Source organism: Metopolophium dirhodum, chromosome 2 (assembly GCF_019925205.1).
Source record: "Metopolophium dirhodum isolate CAU chromosome 2, ASM1992520v1, whole genome shotgun sequence".
Lineage (NCBI taxonomy): Eukaryota > Metazoa > Arthropoda > Insecta > Hemiptera > Aphididae > Metopolophium > Metopolophium dirhodum.
In genome coordinates, this window is record NC_083561.1 from 29,638,799 (window position 1) to 29,663,483 (window position 24,685).

At 33.5% G+C, this 24,685-nt stretch overlaps 1 protein-coding gene across 2 annotated transcripts; it reads left to right on the plus strand.

Moving 5' to 3' along the window:
- Nucleotides 1–24,333, plus strand: LOC132939399 (LIM/homeobox protein Lhx2-like). 2 transcript variants are annotated; one of them, XM_061006543.1, is made up of 5 exons: nt 1–719; nt 8,911–9,163; nt 12,399–12,787; nt 21,710–21,984; nt 22,084–24,333. In XM_061006543.1, exons 2-5 carry the CDS (start codon nt 8,931–8,933, stop codon nt 22,255–22,257), a joined length of 1,071 nt encoding a protein of 356 aa, XP_060862526.1. In that variant the 5' UTR covers nt 1–719; nt 8,911–8,930; the 3' UTR covers nt 22,258–24,333. The 2 variants fall into 2 exon arrangements, with proteins under 2 accessions (XP_060862526.1, XP_060862524.1); XM_061006541.1 differs by having other exon boundaries at nt 6–722.
- The last annotated feature ends 352 nt before the right edge of the window (nt 24,334–24,685 follow it).

Genomic DNA, 24,685 nt, shown 5'->3' on the forward strand with positions numbered 1-24,685 from the left:
TCCACCCACTATACACATGATATTATTATTATTACTATTACTATTATATTATATCCGTCGCCGACCGCGTTTTTTTTCGCCGTTTTTCGTACCCGCTCGCCCTACTGTACACACGACGACGGCGATCGCGACGCGCCGTCGCGGCCTGCGCCTGGGCCGACGCCGCCACCGCCGCCGACGCCGCCGGGTTTCCCGTCCGCGTCATACCCGTATTATACGGCGTACGCGCGCGAGCGTTATCTGATGATTCGCGTTTCTCTCTGTGAACCGCCGACGCCGCCGCCGCCGCCGCCAATATAATATCCTCGTGGTGTGGGTGCCGCCGACGACGGTATTCACTTTTTCTGCTTCGCCGCAGTGAAGGTCTCTGAAGCCGTCTCGGCCATCGCTCTCTCCGCCGCCGCGCGTGTCTGGTAATATAATGTTATAAAATATATAATGTTATTACCGTTATCGTAATATTATCGTTTTCGCTGGGCCCGTCCGAGTGCGCGTTGGCCAACCACGGAATAATATTAGACGTTGTATACGCTTCGAACTCGACGTCCGTCGTGGTCGTCGTCGTGGTCACCGTCGCGGCCGCAGCAGCCGCCGTCGCAGTCGTCGGTACAGTGCGAATCGCGCGCGCGCGCACAGTCCGTCGTCGCAGGTGGATGAGCCCGCACGGACGGCGCGTACTCCCGCCGCCGCCGCATTGACAGACACACACACAGGATACCGTGGTAATATTATAATATTATTATTAATATCATCAAACCATGTACCATTGTATCGTTGTTTGGTATATCTTTGGTTACCACTGCTTATAATATAACGACGTTTTTACGCTGTACACCTCGATAGGTGTGCGAGTGCAGGAACCAGGTGACAGGGTTTCCGTGAATAATACTTGCGCATTTCTACGTTAGAATGTTTTATTCGGGTCCTCGGTGTCGTGTAGTGTACTCAGCGTGTACCCATACCTGGTCGTGTCGTGTTATATATTGTACCGACGTGGTCCTGTTGAAATCATCGATGTTTTCAAGTTATGAAGGTACCAGTGTTACCTAGGTTTATGCTATTATGTAAATGTATATAGGTGTTTTCGTTTTAGACTTTATATCGATCAGCCACGCAAGGGTACCTATGCTCTTACTTTATTAATATTATCATCAAACCATATCATCTGCACTGTATCATTATTTGAGTATAGGTAAATAATGTTAACGTTGTGGTTGTAGACGGAAAAATCGCGTTCTTGTGCTTAAAATTTCGATTTTCACTCTTCGCTGTGTATAATATATTAACGACGTGTTATCGCTATACCCCGAGATGTGCAAGTACAGAGACTTAGATTGCATGGGTCTACGTGAACTCTTATGAATTTTCATGTTATAATGTGTTATTTGGGTCCTCAACGTCATGTCGTGTATCAAACGTGTTCCATACTGTTTCTTATCTTGTTATATATTGCACCGGCGGTATTGTTGCCCGTTGGAACAATATTATGTTTTCAAACTTAATATTTGTATCTGCGCTACTTATAAATACCTGGATGTATGATTTTATATAAAATATGTGTATTGGTTAGACTTTATACCAAACATCCAATCACAATATTATGGTTTTTGGTCTTAACGTTAATAATATAGAAGTGTCAATACATTTGTCTAAAGTATTTTCTAATAATTCTCTTATAATGTACGCATACATTTACCCAATAATATCTGTTCGTGTACGTTTTTCAATATGTTTTAACTTTTGATACAGTATTCAGTATTAATTATATTATACTAGAAAAATATACACAAAGAATGTTAGTTAGTTCAATTTAAATAGGTATTCATGTTTTTATTCTTTCAGACTATCCAAAATTCTTAGTATGTACATTATAATATTCTACTCGTTTATGTGTAGCGATGTCACACATATTATCTTACATGAGTGCATACACAAAATTACTTAAAGTCCTTCAATATTTTAACCGTCTAACTCTGTTTTATTATAAATAAAAGCCTTAGTTTATAATTTATATAATACGTTTATGCGTGTATGAATAAATTTCTCAATTCATCATTATACATAATAAATCAATTTTAATTTTTAAACCACTGGTATACCAAATGTAGTGATGTAGGTAAATCTGAAATAATCGCAAAAACTGATTTAGTAACTAAAAACTAAAACAAATGGAAAATGTATTCAATTATGATCGTGTAGCGTGTTTAACACTTAAAGAACTTATAAGTAACTATAGATGTATATTATAGATACCTACCTGATCCCATGAATTTTGATTGTCCTAATTGTATGGTTTATTTTAAAAATTTCACTAAAATGTATACATTATACCTAAGTAATACATTTTTGGAACTGAGGTAGGTATTCGTTTTTGTAAAAAATAATGATAATATATTGTGTTAAGCTAGAAATTTAATATATAAATCATATTTAAAGTATGAATATTGTACAAAGATAATACTTTGTAGTTTTATTTGAAGACAGATATAATATTATATTATGGATTGGTTAGTGTACATAATGTATACTATATAAAAATTCATTATTTTATCATTAATTTATTTACTTTTATCAAACGGCTGTATATGTTTTATAATCCCACCTAAGTTAGAAGAACTATTAAAGTTATAGGTGGATATTAAATCAAAATTGTATTTTAACTTTATTTTAAATTATTGAAAACAGTCTACACATATATATTAATGCCACGATACGTACTGTAGTGCTATACTTATATATAATATAGGACATAGGTTATATGATAACCAGGTATATTATTCCAGGTAGTGTCAATGTATATTTTAAATTATTAAAATTATAGATGATATTATTCACTATACAGCTGCAGTATAATAATACAATATATTATATTATACTGTAAGTGATTGAAAAATTTATTCAATGGCAATTGTTAATATTCCAGTCAGTATTTTTTGTTGTAGTTGATAGTCTATAAATACTCTGCAGTCAATAAACAATAATAAATTACTTTGTAATTTATGTAATATTTTGTAAACCAAATACAATGAATTGAAACATATTGAATTTTCGTCCCTTCTGCAAGCTATATTATTCACGGATGATTATACTTCATACGAAGAACAAATCTGCATCACGAATAATATATAGTTACTACAGTATTCCCTCTATAAATATAAGTCTCCCTCACCCTAACCAGATTATATACATACTTAAAAATATATAAATATTTTTTTTTTGAAAAACTACCATATTATATTTTATATACTTGGAGTGATTTTAACAAGGCGGATTCACCACGCCCATTTTATACTATATTATACACATTGTTCATTTTACCAAATTTATTTCTTCTACCTAACCGAGTTTTAGAAGAAGAATATTTATTAAAATCATTAAGTTTATCATGAATAAGAAAAGGAAAAGGGAAGCAACTTTTCTTAAAACCTATACATATATAAGGCTATACAAAAACGCATACAAATGATTTTTATCTGAAATTCTAAAATAATTATACATAATTAGTGATGGTTTGGTAGATTAATTTGTAAATGTTCATCAATAATATTACGAAACGTCTATAAATTATAGTTTATTTATATTTTAGTTTATTCTAACAATTATAAAGTGGAAGTAGTAGGTAATTATTTTGTTTAATGATACTGATAAGTGATAAGTGATATATTTAATATATTATATACATTTTAGATTATATATTATATATATTATAATTATATACTTGGATTTCAAAGTTAACTTTTTATACGCCCTATTATTAACTATACAAAACTGAGTTGACTTTAGTTAACATTCAAAATTTAAAAATTATATAATGAATTGAAAACGGGTATATAATAAAATTCTTTGTATTTTCTTAATTTAGTCACATGAGATATATCTCTGCAGATGTTTGCGTTTATTATAGTCTACATTTTTTAACACAAAAATAAATTATTTAATCGTGATTATAAATCATCAGATGTCGAGATTATACCATTTGAAATAATTTACCCGAAGAAATCTTTTTATTTGATGAACGCGAAATTTCTTATAAAAATAATATTATACACAGACACATACACCTGTAATCTGTACACATATTATATTTAAAAATAATAAATTATGCTCTATCAAAAACAACAAACTGATGATTGTGTACCCATCATTTTTAAATATTAACTATATCCAACAAATTAATAATACAATTAATTAAATATCATGTTTTTTAGAATATTTAAAGAGATTTATTTTTATCTGATTTAAAATGTCTGCAGCAATAGGCATAATTTTACAGTTTTACATCATATTAATATTTATTGTGTATGGTTCGTTAATATGTTGATTACAACAATAATTTAAATATTATAAAAATAAATAAGTACCTACATCGCCTGGTTATTACCCCCCCCCCCCCCCCCAATCACAAACTCCTTTAAAGAAATTAAATATATTTTTTTACTTTATTTATTTTTATAATATTTAAAAGTCTAATGTCGAGTTGAATAAAAATTATTTAAAACAATGAATTTAATACTAAAATAAATCATTGGCTCGTTATTGTTTAATTATTTGCGTTAAATGATTTTATATGCAACCCAGCATTAGAATTTAGAACATTAACATAACTAAATATGGAAAATTTTTAGTACCTACATATTAATTTGATGCTATATATATTACTTAAATATTACTGTACAATAATTGCAGTTATTGATTAATTTTCCACTCTCAAATGCCTATATAGGTATGTATTAAGTTAAAAGTAATGTTTACTTTTCCATATAATTAAGACTACCTACGTGTTGCGATGCGATCGTGATAGATCACGTACATCATAACCAGTGATACATGAGCACTATACTTGGTTCAAATAACCCATATTAGGGTTTAAATTGGTGAATTAGTCATCGTATTATGGAATATCATATAAAAAAAAAGTATGTACAAATTATACAAGTTACTGTGTGGTCAATCGTTTAATATAGCATAAAAAAAATATATGTACTTACTATGCGGATGGTGGATATCAATTACCTCCATAGTAGTTAGAACATTTGATATAACTAGTATAATAAAAAAATACATCGATATATGGCTATATTATCTATATATATACATATGTATTATATATTAATAAAATTGTCTACGTTACAATGTTGAATGAAACAAGTTTTATTTTTGGTGAAGTATTTAAATTATAAATTATTATTATTTTGATTGTTTTATGGTCATGATTAAAAATATATTAATATATTATAAATTATCTTTATAGACCGTCAATTGATACTATCAGTTTCTAAGTTGTCTTAACTAATCATATAATTATAACATAGTGTATACAACAATGTAAGAACATACCGATTAATATTTTTATTGATTATTAGTTATTATAAATAAATATTATTTCTTTCTCAAATCAATTTAAATTTAAACAAGCATTAATAATATGCCTACAACAATTCGCGATTCATGTACCAAATATTATTTTGTTCCTAAATAATCTAAGAAAAAAATACATTTTCCAGATCACGATATTTTTTTTTAATGTCTACCGAAAGCTAATACATTTAATACAAAAAGAATGATATTATTATTTACCTAAAGTTTTGATTACGATTTCCATAACTTACTATTGTATTGGAAGTATATAATTTGTTATTGTTACCCAAGATGGTTGGGTTAGGTTAGGCACTTGTCGATTGTCCTAATACAGAGGAATGCGATTTTAGTGATTTAAACAGTGAACAAATCCGATGCAAAACGTTTTGCAGACTTCCGTTTGGCATTTTTGAGTGCCGAGCCGAGTGGTCTGAATAACAATAATATGGCCACCGCTTTTCGGGCGACTTTGACATTTTGTGACCCAAAAATCCGGTTATGATAGATGAAGAGGGGAAGGCAGCGTGCGTCATCGAATTTTTTTTTTGCCCGTCCGCCTCCTCCGACCATCCTTGTAGAATTTTTTCCACATAAAACGTACATGCTACAGATAGATTTTTACTGTGCGACGAATTTTCCAAATAAGTCGAAACCGGTCGTCCCGCAGGAATCCCGACCGTATTGCAACAATGGCTTTTATTGGCTAAGACAGGTTCTCTCTGTGCTCGGTATATATACCGAGCGGTCATTTCACCTGCGAAGTATTTTTATTATATTATATGTGTTTGTGTGTGTGTGTGTGTGTGTGTATATGATGGTGTGTGCGAGCACTAGAGCTCGCGCGCGCGTTTTTATTTTTTTATAATACCCCGCTATAACAAAACGCGCCGCTGTCGCCGCCGCCGCCACTCCGAAGTCGGATATATTATATATTTTTATGTGTATAAATGGGAATCATAAAAAATGAAAATAAAAAAAAATAAACAGCGCTTGCCGAGAGAAAAATAAACAACTGCCAGCAGCAATCGATTATAAATTGTGGCAATTTACCACCGCAAAAGTATTATTATCATGCGTGTACGATGCGATTGCATCGAAGACGACAACGGTACTTGATATACAAGATAACAAACGGACCTATACAAATAAGAGTGCGCGTCTTATAATGTATATGAATAATAATATTGTGCCGGTGCGTATTGAGGAACAGAATCGCGAAATTTCTTCCGTTTAAAATAATATAATATTATTTTCTGTTTATTTTATAGCTAATAGGTACCTCTAATTTCGATTGTGAAAAGCGTATAGTATATGAATATATTATTTCGTCACTTGCTTTTCATAAAAGTCATCTATGATCAGGCGATACGCAGTTGTTAAATCAACGCTCGTTATATGGCCCACATAACGGTCGTCATTAGACAGTATTTTCGGGTAAAATTAATTGCGGTTTTATATTTTCAGCTATTGTACTTAACGTTGTATCTATGTCGGCAGCGGCACCATCGGTGTCCACCCTACAATATATTATAAACTTATCGTAATAGAAGCATACTATATCTATATATATATACTGTATAGATACATACAACTCATAACCTAACGATGAACAATATTATAAATCTGATGGTCATTGTTGAATATTAAATTGAATTACTTTTAGTTTACAATTTTAAAACAGTCTGTGTACCTAATAAAATTATTATTATTTTGATACAAATTATGTATTTTAATTATTTTCGATTTCAATATACATCTTGAATAGCATAAAAAAAAATTTGATTTCCATATTACTTTTGATTTCTTTAAAGATTTTTTATCGATTTTTTTTATCGTTTTCAATCCCTGGAAACCATTGAATCATCAAATAGAAAACATGTTCTCATAGGAGTAAAAAAATCATCTCTTCCATTCATAGTGTTTTTGCTGAGCCATTAACGGTGTTATTTATAGCCGGTCTCAGTGGTTTTTAAAACTAACAGGTTCTTGCTTCAAGGGAGGGGGGAAAGAAACACTATACCGTAATGTCAAATTACTATAACGCCCCGACACACGATGGAAGGACGATAATTAATTTTTTTTATAAGTTGCAGTTATAATTTTTTTAAACACTTTTTACGAAATGATACGTGTAATTAGAGGAAGGTCTAGCAATTGGTGTTATAGTTTTTTTGAATCGTGGCCAGAAAAGAGCACGATTTGGTGGGTGTCGAGGGAGTGAGGGGTAGGGACAAAAAAAACCATTTGAAGATCTAGATTAAATAACCCGTCACTGTCAGAGCTCTAATTAAAAGAGATGTAAAAAAAACATGTTTGTTATACATACATAACTTTTACTGCTCAAGTGATGTGTATACTCTAAAAGAAAATAATTTATTAAACCGGGAAAAAGAGAAAACATTATTAAATATTAGTGAATTCTGTCAATCAATGGTGTATGAATTACAAAACGTCGACGATTGTTTACACGCGATTATAATATTATTTTTGTTCATTATTATAGTGTATAATATATTATTATATATACCTACTTATAATGCTGTTATAAAAATATGCGTTTTGTTTTATTATTTTTTTGCGTAGGTTTCGAAAAATGGCAAACCGTGTTTGAATATAATTAGTAATTTACACGGTCGTTTTCTCAAATTCAATCGATAGTGATATTTTTTCAATGCTTTCCACATAAAGTTAAATAATTTTGGGCGTTGGACATAGCTTTTTTTATACTAAGCAATTCAAGTTTTGGAATCGAGCCATTCCGACTAAACCGTTGATTAAATAGGTACTAACAACTCAAACAAATTGATGAGTAAATCGCGTATTATAGAATGCACTTTTCTAGTTTAAATATAAACACTTATGTTTAATCAACTTCAACGTCGTGACAAGTGTTCGTACTCATTACGAAAATTGGCAATTACAACAAGATTGTCTCTTTTAATAGTTTACCTAACATTTCGAAGAACAAAACATTTTACATACCGAAAAATTATACTCGCCATGTGTTTGAGCCAAATCGTCTGAACGGGGGTGCTCAACCTTTTGGGATTCTGTGACACACAAAGCGAGGAAAAGTCGTCAATGGCCGCATTTTCCATATGGCACATAAAAGCAAAAAGCAAGAAAATAATTTACCATCATATTTCAATAGAACATTTATTTATTAATTATAATTACTATACCTGGTATACGGGGTACAGTAAATTCTAAATATAGTAATAACTTATATAATATAATATAGTATACGTATACATATAACTATTATTTTCGATACGTTTAGTTCTATATAAGTACTCAGTACAGAATTTTTTCCTCATAATCATAATTTATATAGGTACTACAGTGATAAATGGTTTTGAAATTGACACGTCGAGTAGCCTTGGGTCGGAAACTTGGAAACCTCTGGTCCCGCGGCGGCATGCTCGCTGAATCCGTCCCGAATTATAGTAAAATATCAAACTAAAACCAAAACGTCGCCATATTGAAAAAATAAAAAACGTATCGTAATATCAATTGCACATTATTGACCCGTTACGTATGTTCATTTCACAGGTCATGTTCTGTAGGTGGATATGCTGAAGGATATTCACAGTCCAGGATTGGCAGCCGATCCGGAGGACGGCAGCAACGGAGCTTGTTGCGCCGGTTGCGGTAGATCGATAGACGACCGTTTCTACCTGTCCGCGGTGGACATGTGTTGGCACATTGGGTGTTTGCAATGTGCCGAATGTAAACTGCCACTGGACACAGAACTAACGTGTTATTCGAGACACGGCAACATCTATTGCAAACAAGACTATTACAGGTATTATTTTGAATTATATTTACTATAGTTCTGTCTAAACAAACAAACTAGACGCGCAGACTGAGAAAAAGACAAATAACGTATCACAATTATTATTACATACCAGTTCAAAATAAATAATGTTGTTCAAGACTATAATAATATTATACGTTGTAGTCGTAGTGGGATAGACGAAGACTTTGGACGCAAATGCCTGAAGTGCATTACGTTTAAAACGGTTTTCAGTCGTAACTATATATATACACGACTTCTGAATGCAATTACGTGTGGGGAGACTTTGTTCAACAGCAACGGGAACACCCTAATTTACTCGCACGATGACTGCGGGTTCCGGTTGAATTCTGACCTCCGCGGTGTGCAGGGGGGACAAATAACCCAGTAATTATTTGCTTATAGAAATATGGTAAACGACAGTAACAGAGCAGATCTAATTTAAGACCATAGAATAGTTTTTGCTTTTCGTCGGGGTACAAAAGCGTCGCGGTATACATTATAGTATAATACGCTGTGGTATAAAATACGCATTTTTTTTTCTACAGATTTTTCGAATATTATAAACCACTCAAAACCGCATTAATCGTATCGGTATGAGAGTAATGAACATTATTTCAGCGCAAACCAATTCTACGGATTTATTTTAAGCCAATAATAGGGAATCGGATTTTCTGTCAATATGTTTTGAATGATCGTACGCACGTGCGTATCACGTTTGAGTTGATGAAGTGCAAGGATTAAATAATAATACTACTGGGGGGAGAGGATGATAGGTACTGCAGCAAAGCCCGTTGAAGTGATTTGTGCGCGTGTATGAAGAAGTCGCGCCTTTGTCGTGATAAAATATTTCAGAATTTCATATTTTTCGTGTATAGGTAATATACGCTCATGTAATAATTTTGTTTATAAAATTCGCGCCCGGTGTTGACCAGATGAGACAGACGCATCGCGGGTCGATAAAAATCGCGGTTTCTGAGACTTTTTAACACGTCGATATTAATAATCAACAATCGTCGTCACTGTATAATATACGTCGCGATAACAATAACATCAAAGTACGGTGGCACTGCCACGTCGAGTTTGGACTGCGTTCTGAGATCGGCTCCGTCTGCCGACTGTCGGTCACGTTCCGCCCCTCTAACGATCGACTGGCAGGCAGGCTTCGGCGTACAATATAATAATATGATATTGTGTGCACGCGGTAATCACGAGACCGACTTGAGGGTTGTTCACTCGTGAACCGCACGCCGTTTGGGCGGACACAAAACATCTGTACCGACGATAATATTGCGGCGGCGGTGGCCGTGGTGGATCGAGTCTACCTGCCGCGTGCTTAATCCCTTTGTAGAGCCGCTTTCATAGGGGGGTACGCGGCCGACCTATATATTATATTATACGGCGGGGCACCCGGAGAGACGTGCACGTGCGCTCTCTTGTCGTATAATATATAATATTAAAATCATTGTTTCCGCGACGACGATCCCGAATTAATATTATATTATAATACATTATTATGCCTACGATGATATACTCTAGTGTACACTATAATATTATTATGTACGGCTCTAAATTAATATAATGGTCGGACGTTATCTATATGCAATGCCTAGCTGGTGTTTTCGGACGTCCCCCGCCGGTTTTCCAGGTGCCCGTTGTCGCCGCGGTGTCGTGTACAACTCGTATACATGTATATGATATAGTATTATATACTTGTGCCGTCGTCGTCGTCGTTGGTCGGCCACGCGTCTCCTAATCAAAATCCGATCGCTGATTTTTGGCTAGATAATCTCCTCATCAATACCGCAGCACAGGGCGAGTGTTGTAAAATTCCCTATTTTTTTTTTTTTTTTTGCACGTGTCTTGCCCCCGAGCCACAGTGTGTTTACCAGAGTGTGCTATATTCACCGCATTTGCGGTAGAGCTGTAGGTTGTATAATGACGTTTACTAGCGGCGACCGTCCGCTTCAAATTATAATATTTATGACTCTGTGGTGCGGTGATATTCATGTTATATAGGTGCGGTGCAAAATTGACAACATGTTAACCTGCTAAATAGGTACAATAATAATATGTATTATATACATACACCGTGAAAAATATACATATCAACAGATAAAGCTGCTAGTACAAAGTTTCTTGTTAAAAACAGTTGTTTTTCGGTTTTCAAAAGTTTACAATATTGTTTTAGGATTTTGTTTTATCGTCCATCATACACAAATGACAAATTCTTTGAATGTCAACTGTTTTTAAATATAAATAAAAAATTCATTAAATTCCTAAATAATATATCCTAACATGACGTGGACAATGGACATATTATATATGTGTTTTATTGTGTTCAACCGACATTCCCACTCATGCTGATTCGGAATGAAAAACTCGCAACCATTTTTTAACATCTCAAAACTTAAATATGTAACTATGTATTAAATACCTTGTCCTGAGTTATCCCTATAGATAAAACTAATAATCAAAAAAATGTTATCAAATAATAAAAGTATTTATTAAGTTATCCATACTTATTTATCTAAACTTGGTGCTATTACAATAGAGAAAAATACGTTACTTAACATATTATTATAATGATATTATACGAATCCGGAATCAGGCACTCAGTGAACCATATTAAACCTGGTCGGTGTTGGTCACACATAGGTATCGCTACTCTGGCACGGAATAAAATATAACGAAGTAGTGGTGTATAATTAAACAAGAATTTGCCAACTGTGATCTCTTATAATAGGGGATGGAGAGTTGCCCTCAAGATCCCATTCCTCCTGCAGCGGAGAAAAACGTTTCGTCCCGCGGCGTTTTTATTTTTACAATTATATTATTCCACATCGCGAGGTTTAAGCTGCCGTAGTAAGCATCCACACGCGCTAAGTACGCATCTAAATGCATTTTTCGGGGATCACAATACTGCAAACTGTATATGCAATATCTAACATTTAAAACTGGTCAATTTTCAAATATATTTTAAAAAAACAGTTAACTACTCTCGCGAGCAAAATGCGCATAACAAAAAAACCAATATATCCAAAAAAAATATGAGCGCCACGCCCGGTGACACGCTTAACCGCGTCGACATCAAATCGCATATCATATACGATACGCGCCTATATATATATGTACCACAACTCGTGTCGATAACTGCGCTGCGCTGCGGACGACGAATAAATAAAATAATGATAATAAATCGTACGACGACTTTCTAAACACCCACACGTGTTCTATTCGACAGGCTGTTCTCGATAAAACGCTGCGCCCGGTGTCAGGGCGGCATCGGCGCTTGCGACCTGGTGATGAGGGCCAAGGACCTCGTGTACCACGTGGAGTGTTTCGCGTGTTACGCTTGCGGCGCGGTCCTGTGCAAGGGCGACTATTACGGAGTGCGGGACGGCGCCGTTTTCTGCCGGCCGGACTACGAGCGGCTCAAGCACAGGGACATGGCGTGCGATCTGGAGCCGATGTGCAGCCCTCCACGGGCGGCCGGCCACCACTGGCCGTCGGCGCACAAGGGCCGGCCGCGGAAGAAGAGGAACGTCCAGCTGCTGTCGTCGCCCATGACGGCGGCCGATTGCAACGGGCTCACCGAGCTCAACGTGCTCAGGATACCGCAGTCGACATTGGGTGAGTAGTATACCTATATTACCATATATACCTATGTATACACCGCCATGATATTCTCATTAATCGGATCAGTTGTACAGTTGTACAGGTCGGAATCATATATTACAGTATATGTACGTTTTGAGCGAATCGTATCGGTAATTCGCTCAAAAAAAAAAAACATTCAGTGCCTATTTGTGTGTGCAAACGATAAATCGGGATATAACGGGTTGTTATATTATAATTCATAATACCATAATAGTTGTGTGCACGTAATATATATTATGGTTATTACATGCGAGATTACTATGTTTGCAACGACTAATACGTGTGCGTCCGCAGTTACATAATACAGCTGCTAGTATTACATCGGTTATATCGGTTGATCACAAATTACAATTTGTGCATTTTTTTAGTCATCCGACAACGTATAAAATATAATAGGGCTGTGACAATAATTTATCATTATCAGTTATGGACTCGTGGGGTATCCGATAATTTTTTAACAAATATGTCTATGGGTAGGTACCTATGTAATTATATATTAAAATTATTTAAACATAATTAAGCAACGTACAGCCGAACAGGTGAAAACCATAATATTATTATGTATATGATCATTTCTATTTAAGTAAAAAAACCGAAAAGCTATCCCTGCATGTGTATTCATATGTGCTGTACTAAAATAAAGGTAATACGAAAAAAGTATGCCCCGTGCCCCGTCTATGCTTTATGACCTTCAAATTAGCAAATTAGTTTAATATTCTTTAAAAAATCAATTTGATATAATTTATGTAATTATTGGAAACCAAATTTAAATTCGAGATATGTACGATAGTCATTAGGTGAATTTAAAACAGTGAAGTTTAATGAACTAATGTTATATTACAGAATATAATATGTTCTGTTCCATATGTTCTGTGTCAATCTTACAACCGAGAAGAGTATAAAAATAACGCTACTGTTATTTCAAGAGGGAAATAATTAATTGGTTCAAATGATATTAATACTCCGTCTACAATTTAGTAGCTATACATCAAAATAATTTTAAATTATAAAGTTAACAAAAACTTGGATTTTGCTGGAGGTATTCTCAAATGTCGCATAGGTTATTAGGAATATTCTCCAATCCAATAATATAATATGCTTTTTTATGGAAAATAAATGTTTCAATTCTATTACACGTGTATTAATCGTAAATATATCTTACTCCTGTAAGTTCAACCGCTTTATACCATAAACAAATATTATATGTGAAATTCTGACCTCCACTAATTGTAAGGTATAACAAAAACTGTTTATGTGGTCATCGTCCATATTGGACCCACATGGGAGTATCGTTCAAACTTTTGAAAGTTTGGGCTTAAAAAATAGCACTATAGAGTCCCAAATTCATGAATACGTTCAGTTTCGGGAGATGTTCTTAGTAAGTACCAGCTGTCAGCTGTTCTGTAATCTGCGTAGGTACTTATCATGACATGACAAACCTAATACCTATATAAAACCATTAACGCAATGATTTAATGCTCAGTTTTTATATTATATATAAAAATAATAAGTGTATGCAAATAAAGATAGTACTTACTCAGCGGGTAAAACTATTTATAATTATCGTTTATCAGACCGTATAATAATAGTATATTAATAGGTGTACGTTTAAGATTAAATATCAAAATTCAAGCACATAAATTGCCAATCATAAATACATTACGAATAATAAATGCTTAAACGTACGACCGTTATGAATATTGATGACATAAAATGAGACAAATTATTAAATACGATCGTGTTAAACGTATTAATTTAAATATTACTTTATAAACGCATTGAATAAATTCTACTTTGGTGGGCAGACTAACAGGTGAAGTATACATTAGGCAAAAAACATAATTTTAATAGAGGTTTTATATATGTAAAATGTTCAATGCCAAACACGTTTTTATAGAATTTACTGATTTTATATCTTGTTTACTGTAAACCCATCTATATCACCGTCTGGCTCGTAGCAGCACAAATAATTTAAATATTATTGAGTCTCTAGCTCTCCGATTTTTTGGTCCAATTAGTGTTATTTTTTTCTATTATTTATATAATGTAATGCAGTATATAAACAAATAAAAAAAACACACATTTTTGTTGAAGTTATTTGTATATTTATTTAAGTTATGGTTATGAATTATGATTAAAATGATATTCTACTGCAATCGTTAAATTAAAAAAAATTATAAGTAAATTAAATCAATTTAGATTTTACATTTATGTGCAATGTTACGAAATATAATGTGTAACTAGGTAGGTACAAACTAATATCAAGTTATTACATGAAGGTAGGTACCTACTATTAACTTTTTATTCAATATTTCATATGAGTAAGTGTTGTATGTTATTTTATTTGAAAATTGTCTACGTTTTGTCATAACATAGGCGTTTTTTAGATTTCGACTTTTGTCCTTAACATATACGAACGGGAGTTGGTGGAAGAGACCTTCGAGGAGCGTATACAAAAGTTGATCACTAAGTATCAAAAATGTATCAATGACCCAGTGACTAAGTTGAAAAATATTTTTATAATTATTTATTGGGAATACATTTCGTATAATAATACTAAAAACTCGATTTTTTTGAAGAAAAAAAAACAGAATTTATTTTTCGAATAACCCTCGTTGGTAGTGTTTATTTTTAATGTTCAATAAATTAAATTGTAACACGACGTAAAAAAACAGTTATTGAAAAAGTTGCGGCAAAATATTCTAAATGGAAATCGCCATAAGGATTATAGTTTATCATACGTCATATTATATTATATTGGAATTGTATAGCGAAGTAAATAAGTAATTAACTCTGCGCGATTCGTATTATATTGCTAATTTAATCTTATGTTCTAAGCACTATATAGGTATAATGTACAAAATATATTTCATCTGGACTGCAATAAATTAATAGTATGGAGCGGGGGGAAAAAAAACGATAATTTGTTAGTAGCTAATTGAAAATCGACGCGACGCGCGTACATATTATAACCGCGGTATATGTTGGAGTTCGTGGAACGCTCTGCAGACGAGGTGACGAACAAAATGGTGACTGGGGCGGGGAGATGAGGAAGAAGAATTTTTTTTTTCTTTTACTTTTTACCTACATCCGCGCACGCATATACATGTAAAATATATTTTATAAATACGTGAAGCGATATAAATCACGTAGCGTTCGGAAATAAATTTAACTCGCGTCCGGTGGCAAAGACGTAGTATTGGCCTTCTGCGAAGAGCGCTCGCGAGCTCACTATAGTTCGCGCTCATCCGTCGTTCGAACCAGTATACCTACCTAACGCCTATTTATATACAGAGCGATTCACCTAGCGTGCTCAACTCCCCCCCACTCTTTCCTTTGATTATGCGTTTATTCAAATCGTGATTTTTCCAACATATATACCTACTTAAAGACCGCTCAATATTATACTCGTATTTTCAAATACTTAGAGATTTTTATGGCGTCTTTTACGTAATATATAAACTTATTTTTTTTCAAAACAGAACATTCCTTTTTCACTGTAAACCATTAAATATACAATGTTTTTGGAAACTTCGAACAAGTGCGGGGGCGTGGTTATACGCATAAAATATAATATAATGTGTCATATTAAGCCAAGTACCTACTATTAAATTACTTACAAATTGGATACACATTATTATGAAATGGCTGTTTTTAGTGCGTTAAGTTTCATATCACAGATATTACTCGTACTTCAAATTTCAATTTAGATAAAGCGTAATCAAAATGAACAAAAAAAAAAAAATTATCCGCTCAACAGTTTATAACGAAAAAAAGAGTGAATTGCATTTGAAAAAAGTTACATATTTCAATATTTGTATCACTACACTCCTCCAATGCCACAAAAAAATCTAAGTAGGTATCTTGCGATAAATTCCGAAAAATTAAAATTCTTTTAGACGATAGCGAAGTTGCAGAGCACTATACAATATATTATCAATATTACCTATGCTTGTTGATTACGCGACGACGGTTCGAGATATGACGTATAGGCCGCGGTCCGTCATCGGCAAACGAAGAGTGACTTTTGTGCACCTACATAATAATATATTAGTATATAATATACTGTTTATATTATGATATCGTGTATGTGCGCGTTTGTGTGTGGCGTCGACGCAGGCGATAAATACGTATAATATATATTTATATAATAATACAGTGAATAACCGAACACGAAAAACTGTATATAAAAATACGTACAATATATTATATTATACAGTCGCAGCGCACACGTACTGCAATACTATATATTATACTTATTTTTATTGGATATGGTGCCACCATGATGTATATTGTATATATATATAGTGTACCGGAGGGATGGTGTGTCGTATAATAATAATATATTATCGACGAGAGACTGGAAACGAAGATTGTACGTTTTTTTTTTTTATTTCTTTTTCGTCTTTTCATCTCTCTCTCTCTCTCTCTCTCTCTGTGAATATATATATACAAACACATACCCGGTGGCTTTAAGATAGAAACCGTGTCGTCGTCCCCAAGACGATTTATATGCAAGCGCGCGCGCACACACACACACACACACGTGCACGCACACAAACGCGTCCGTTTTTATTTTATTTTACTCGATCGTCGCGCGCGCGTAGGAGCAGCAAAAACTTCTTCTTTACACTCCTCCCGGGGACCCGAGACGACGACGACATTATAATAATATACGGTTTTACACGGAGCGCGTGTTGTCGCACCTCTAATTGGACGCCGCCGGAGGCCACCCAGAGGACGATCGCCGCCGCGAGCACCCGGTAGCAACGCGCTACCCCGCGTGCGAGTATTCTTAACGCGCGCGCGCACACACACACACACATATTATACGGTCTTATCGGCAAGTCCTCGTAGTAATAAAAATAATAATAATAATATATTTCATCCCCCGCCACCGCCGATCTCTATTCCGAAGGTTTATTATGATATAATATTATATATATATATTGTGTAGGAACCGTTCGGCGTTCGGTGTCAACGAAAAACGAACCCTTTCGACGGGTCCCAATTAAAATTTAATACAGCATACTACTGCGGGGGCTTCCGCGGGAATGTATAATATTGTGTAGGTACCTATATACATATGGGTTTCATATAGTGGTATACACACGTACATGTTTTATTACTGAATTAAAACACTACGGTTCGTGTATTATCCGTATAATATTATAATATGCGTATAGGTATACACCGCAGCACTATATACTATGTACATTAGACATTTACACTATCGGTGACTTCTAATCGAATCGCGGCGCAAGCGTCCACAAAAGTAATTCTGTATAAAAAATGTAAAACAGGTACGAAGACTTACAGGGTGGGTCGACGCGTATTCCTGTTTTTATGTGTCCGCTATGCGGCAAAATAATAATAGGTGGCCAGCACCCTCCTGTATATAACATAGGTGCCTTTACACAGCACAATCATATAATATTATGCGTACACTATAATATCGTTAAGTATATTTAAGTAACGTTAACCGTCGAAATGATAATACATTAATCGAACATTTTCGTGTGGGATCCGAATTATTGCCACAGACCACGTCTAATGTGTTTTTAGCGCTCGTGTATAGTTGTATATAAAGGTAATAACAGGATTACGTTAAAAAATCAAGTAAATTTTTATTTCGTACCGTGCGCAATCAATAACTCTGTTCTCCGGAATATTAAGTTTCGTTTGTTCGTTTATGTATAGGTACGTATATACCTATATAAATATATTGTATTGAGAGCTGTATTTTATTATTTACCATAACTTATCATGTGCCTACGATAAACTGAAATTTAATAAATACGATGATTGTTTTATAAATTATAACCAATTAATATCATATGTTTTTTTTTTAAAATATGACGTGTAACATATACGAGTATTAATGTAAGTGTTTAAGTGTGACTACAACTAGAGCACGACTTGTATGCACTAAAAAACTAGGTAGTCAAATATTTATAAGAAAATATGCACTTATGAGTTAGGCATGTGCATTAAATATTCTCAAATGTAGGTAAGTACCTACTGTAAAGTATTATGCACAAAAAAAAAATGAATTGTAGGATCTACTACTATTAGGTACCTGTAGCCTATTATATAGGGCAAAACTAAACAACATTTGTGGTGGACACTAAAATTACTCATATCTACGATACATAATTCACCTGGTAGATGATACAAATTAAAATATATAGACTTATATAAACTTATAAAGATTGTCATTATTTAAATATTTCTTATTGACCATAAAGATACAACACACTCACAATTGAATTATATATTTTTAAGTTTTGCTCACAAAAATACTTACTGTATTTATAAATAACTACCAAAATATGTACCAAAACAGCGAAGTATGCCCGTAATATCAAAAATGTCCTCTAAGAACCCCAAACTGTCAAAATATACAAATATATTCATTAGATATATAATTTTGGCTATTTCATATTTTCATATTATACAAACAACGTTTTAGACGTCATAGAAATCGTATTTTACACTTATACTTGGCAAACAATAAGATCAACTAGACAAAATGTGCAAATACATGAAAGTTCTTGCATTATTTATAACTATATCAACACTTTTTAGTGAAATAAAAAACAAAACCATACATCCCTACAACTCGTACAAAACATCTAAAAACGTTCCTATTTTTTTTATTTTATTACAATTTAAACCTTGTATAACAATTAGTCTCAACAATTTAAATATATTAAATGTTACCAATTAAAAGTTGTAAAATATAATGTGTTTAATAATCGCGTGACTCGGTTGGTTATATCAACTTTGTAATAGGTTTACACATACGTATGTATGACGTATGTAGTACCTACTTCCTCTTATTTTAATGTATTCATAATTTATTAATCATGTGAGGACAGTGATAATAATTTGTAGATTGTATGTACACTTTTAACAACCTTGAAGTTCCCTTAAAATAACAGATTTTAAAATTCAGATACAGTTGAACACTGTAATATCCTATACTTGCGTCGTCTGGAGTCATATAAAAAGTTTATAATATATATTATATATTGTGAGTATTCAATGTATCTACCTTCATATATATAGTATATAGGAACAAACTATACATACAACAAACCAGGCATGTGTACTTATAACTATACAAATTTGTACAAAAAAAAAAACCTTTGAACCGTTTTTCAACCGAATAGATCCGATTCGGCCGTGCAAACTTTTCCATACATGTATATACACACTTTGGCTAAGTCCGACAACAATAACAATGGAGGCGACGTATATAAATTATATACACGGACGAAAGTACGCGATGTGGGGCTGTCGACGAGCGAGTTGACATAAAAACACCACCTCCAAACGATTTCCATTCGTCGTTGGTGGATATAACGAGATGTCATTGAAATAAAAAAATATACCATTTCTAAGCATTCCCCCCCCCCTCATTTCCCTTTCGCCGTCGCTATTACTACCCTTGTTTCTTTTCTTTCGCTCTCCGCTCTCTCGCACTCACTCTTTCTTTTTTTTATTCCGTATATTTCCCGACCCGAACGCGTCGTCAATAGTAGTTGTGCCCATTAACCTCGGCCACTGTTTGTGTCGAACAAATGTTTTCTTTCCCAAGCACACTTCTTATGTGCATTGTTTATTTTGGATTATTTCGCCGATGTGGGGCACCTGTCCGTCATTCGTCACTAAAGTGTACACACACACACACGTATATATAAGCGCGGACAACACACGCGTTTTATTTCCGTACGATAGTTCAAAAAAACTGTATGCCTACATGTATGATATGTTATATAATATAATATTATATACATATATGTAAACGAAAAGAGAACAAGCGCGTATAGAGAGAGCGTGTGAGTGTGACCGAGAGAGTGGCGAGGGGGTAGTTGTATATACAAAAAGAGACGGTAATAATCGACAGACAGAGAGAGAGAGAGAGAGAGAGAGAGAGAGAAAAAGTATATATGACGTATATACGTTCTGCAAACAATGGACGCCCCCGTGCCATCCAGATGTCGATACTCGTGGAGAAAGGGGATATAGGTTCCTGTAGCAAGTCCTGCGCGACCATGTGCGGTGGTTAAATGACGTTTCCTGCAGCAGCTCCTAGTGCACTATAGTCCACCTAATAAGGAATAAATTACTGACCGTAAGTCAGTTTTTTTCTTTATATGTATATATTTTTTTAAGACTATAATAGCGGATATAATACAAACACATGCGTATATGCATACCTTTACACATAAAATATAATATATTATATTATTATCTATGCGACGTGCGCGTGCAGTGCAGTGTATACTCCATTCGTGCCAATTCGTTTATTTTAACGGTGGATTTTGGATCTCGATGTAAACGCGTCGCTTGATTAAATTATATAATATACCGAAGCTCACTATCATAAATTTGACTATAGACTTAATTAGCCCGCCGTCTAAATAATTATGTATAGAGTATAATACAAGGTGCATTGTCGTATTTTATATATTATACAAGAAAAAAAAACATGGGTAGGTACTGAAGTAATAATAATTATACTTTCCATTTTTTTTTTACACGGGATTATGTAGTTTTACTTTTGGTTTTACAATTATAGGTAATAATTATCGCCAACAAAGTACAATATCTATTTAATAGAATAATAATGCGAATCTTTTTTTTTAATAGTAAAAGAGACGGTGCGATAAAATCGGTTTTTAATACTATTTTTAACAATTATTGTCTGATTTAATTTATATGATAAAAAAAAGATATAAGATATACATATATAAGATTACATTTTTTACTCATATTTTCAAATCAGAAACTGATAATGTTTAAAAATATTTGAAATGGACACTGTAATTAATTTTGTATATCATTATAATTCGTTCATGATTTAATAACGCGGCATTTGCTTTGCAGAAGTCATGCAGGCCACAGACCTATCTTCTTCGATGGAATCGCTGACTTACGAAACGTCCAGCTTGTCCTCCCCCACAAACTCTTCGACGATGGGCACGACCGGTGGCATGTCGCAGCAGCAACATCAGCAAACGCGGACGAAGCGCATGCGAACGTCGTTCAAACACCACCAGCTGCGTACAATGAAGTCGTACTTCAACATCAACCAAAACCCAGACGCCAAGGATTTGAAACAGCTGGCTCAAAAGACTGGACTGTCCAAACGAGTGTTACAGGTAAGACGAGACGACTCGTCGGATTATGTTAATATAACAGTCATATACGTGTAGGCACTGTATACCGTGAGCATTACAACGCGTCTCTATCGTACATAGGTTTGGTTTCAAAACGCTCGAGCGAAGTGGAGAAGAAACATCATGAGGCAAGAGAACAACCAAATGGTGACCAGTTCCATGTCGAACCAGAACCAGACTACGCCGTCCGACCCCGATCTGATCAGGGGACACACCCAGACCTCGCAGGGTTTAAACTTTGTCGATCTCTTTTGATTTCACATGTAAGTCGTAGCTATGTTAATTATAGTGTCACCACCCTCATCGTTACAGTACATACCTCCTATATATCACCGTCGGTCAGTTCAAGCAACGTATTAGGCGTATTCGAAGTTAAACACAGTATCGTGTCCGACATGAAAACATTCAATCCTTCCCTGTACATACCATTTTCTTCTAAAACCCAATAGATAAAATCCTGCTGACGATACACATATGGCCGAGTCCTACTACATACGGATGTGTGTCGCAACTTACAATTGATCGTCTCTACACGCATATATATTTATGAGAATGATAAATCAATACAATATATTATAATATTACGATATTCTTACCAAATAATTTGTGACGCGTTATATAATATAGGTACGTTACTAATTACTACAATACGCGACCACCAGTAAATTGTAATTAATATATAATATGTTTAACTGCTTAAGTGATTATAAGTATAAGAAAGAGAAAACAATTGTTCCTTAACTTAATGTATTATCATTACACTCTTTGTTATATAATGTATATATGTAGGTTTATCGTATATGTATGTACCTATGTATATATGTATATCATGTATGTATGTGTAATTTGTAATCCGTACATTGTAACATATTATTATTAATTAAGTTTAGAACGTATATATTATTATTATATATGTTAAACACGCGTGTTATTTGAGCTGCCTATATTCGCGTGCGGCGTATACTCAAAGGTCGCTAAACACTCGCAATTAATTGTTTATGTTTTCTTTTGTGCTTGAATAAAAAAAACTGAATGGCCGACCTAATTGGTGATTACTAATTAGTATATACGACTTGTAAAAAATTAAGTATACACCGCACGGCAAAGACTGGCAACGATAATACGTACGCGTAACACGCCTTGGCCGAGAAGTTATTAAAAAAAAACCCTGTATAAACCTCGCCGTATAACCCAATTTTTTTTTACAAATCTAATCATTTAAACATAATATTTATTTTCATAATGTCGTGTATCAAACGGTGACACCAGAAATCATTAACTATAATCGTGTACAAACAAATTCGAGCCACTTTATATTGCGAAAACGGGCTAAATATACCATAGGTACCATAATGAATTTAATATTTATGCCGTCAATTTAACGAGCATGAATTCAATAGATATTTGTACTTTGTATAATATAACATGAAAGGTAAACAACTGGTGTCGTCACTTGTCGATAATTTCAGAAATATGAAAACGTTTATACATTATTCTCGGAATAAAGTTCAACAAATTCAAACTAAAGTTATGAAAATAATAAATTAAAAATATTTTAAACCATTTTTGTGATGTATAATACTATTATTAATACATTGTTCAATCATCAAACTATTATTTCCGGTTTGAAATAATAATAATTAAAGACCATAATATATAATCGTAATCAGTCTACGAGAACCGCTAATGCGTTTTTATTAACCTCGTTTTCATGAATTTTTATTTGTTAGTGTATTGACCAAGCGTATAGTAGGTACCTATATTATGATATAGTAAAACATTAAAAATAATTGAAAATTTTAATTTTTCGTGTAACCCGCAAAAAAGAAATATTTAGTTTATGTGAAAAATATAGCTTCAAAGCCAAAGGTACCGTAATATAAACTATTTATGTATATTATAATATAAGAAGAAGACGATTGTTATAAATAAATTACTGTTATTGTTTCGGGACAATATCTTTATTATTGCTTAAACACATGCAGATGAGCTATTCCAAAGCAATTGATCTTATTGAATTCTAGTCAATTTATTATTAAGCATATTAACTATATATTATAATATAAAATTGGAAATAAAAACAACAATATTATAATATAATACATATATTATTACTTATTAGCGAATATTTTAGCGTTTAATAGTAGGTAGACCCGATTACTATGTCGTTATTGTAATAATATAATATTATATTATATTATTATACACTTCTAGGAGATTATAATAATAATAATTATATTATATACGTGTGTGTATTTATTATTACAATGTCGATAAAAAATTATGTTCTTTTTTGTTAAGAAAAATATATATATTATATTAAAAAAAAAAAAACTATTTCAATAACTTTAACAATGTGTTATTTTTGCGTGTTTATATACCTATTCCTTTTCACATACAGGGCCTGCTCAAGAAAAAATAGTGCACCAGATGAAATCAAATTTTTCCGCCCCTAAAATAATAATTTGATCACTATTTTTAAAATGTCACCCCCTTATGAAAGTGCCATCCTAGGTGTGGCCCTCCCTATGTCGCCTACCGCTTGAGCCGGGCATGTTCACATACCTATATACCAGCTATACCTGGTTACCTATTTACGTATCTCATCTGGGAGTCAAGACCTATAGGTATAACATATTATTTTAAAGGCAAACACTAATTTACTCAAAATTACCTATTTAAC

Excerpts from the sequence above, each read along its gene's own strand:
- LOC132939399 (XM_061006543.1), top strand. The coding sequence starts at position 8,931 with ATGCTGAAGGATATTCACAGTCCAGGATTGGCAGCCGATCCGGAGGAC. Across the intron at positions 9,164-12,398 it reads TGCAAACAAGACTATTACAG|GCTGTTCTCGATAAAACGCT; the intron begins GTATTATTTTGA and ends TCTATTCGACAG. Across the intron at positions 12,788-21,709 it reads GATACCGCAGTCGACATTGG|AAGTCATGCAGGCCACAGAC; the intron begins GTGAGTAGTATA and ends TTTGCTTTGCAG.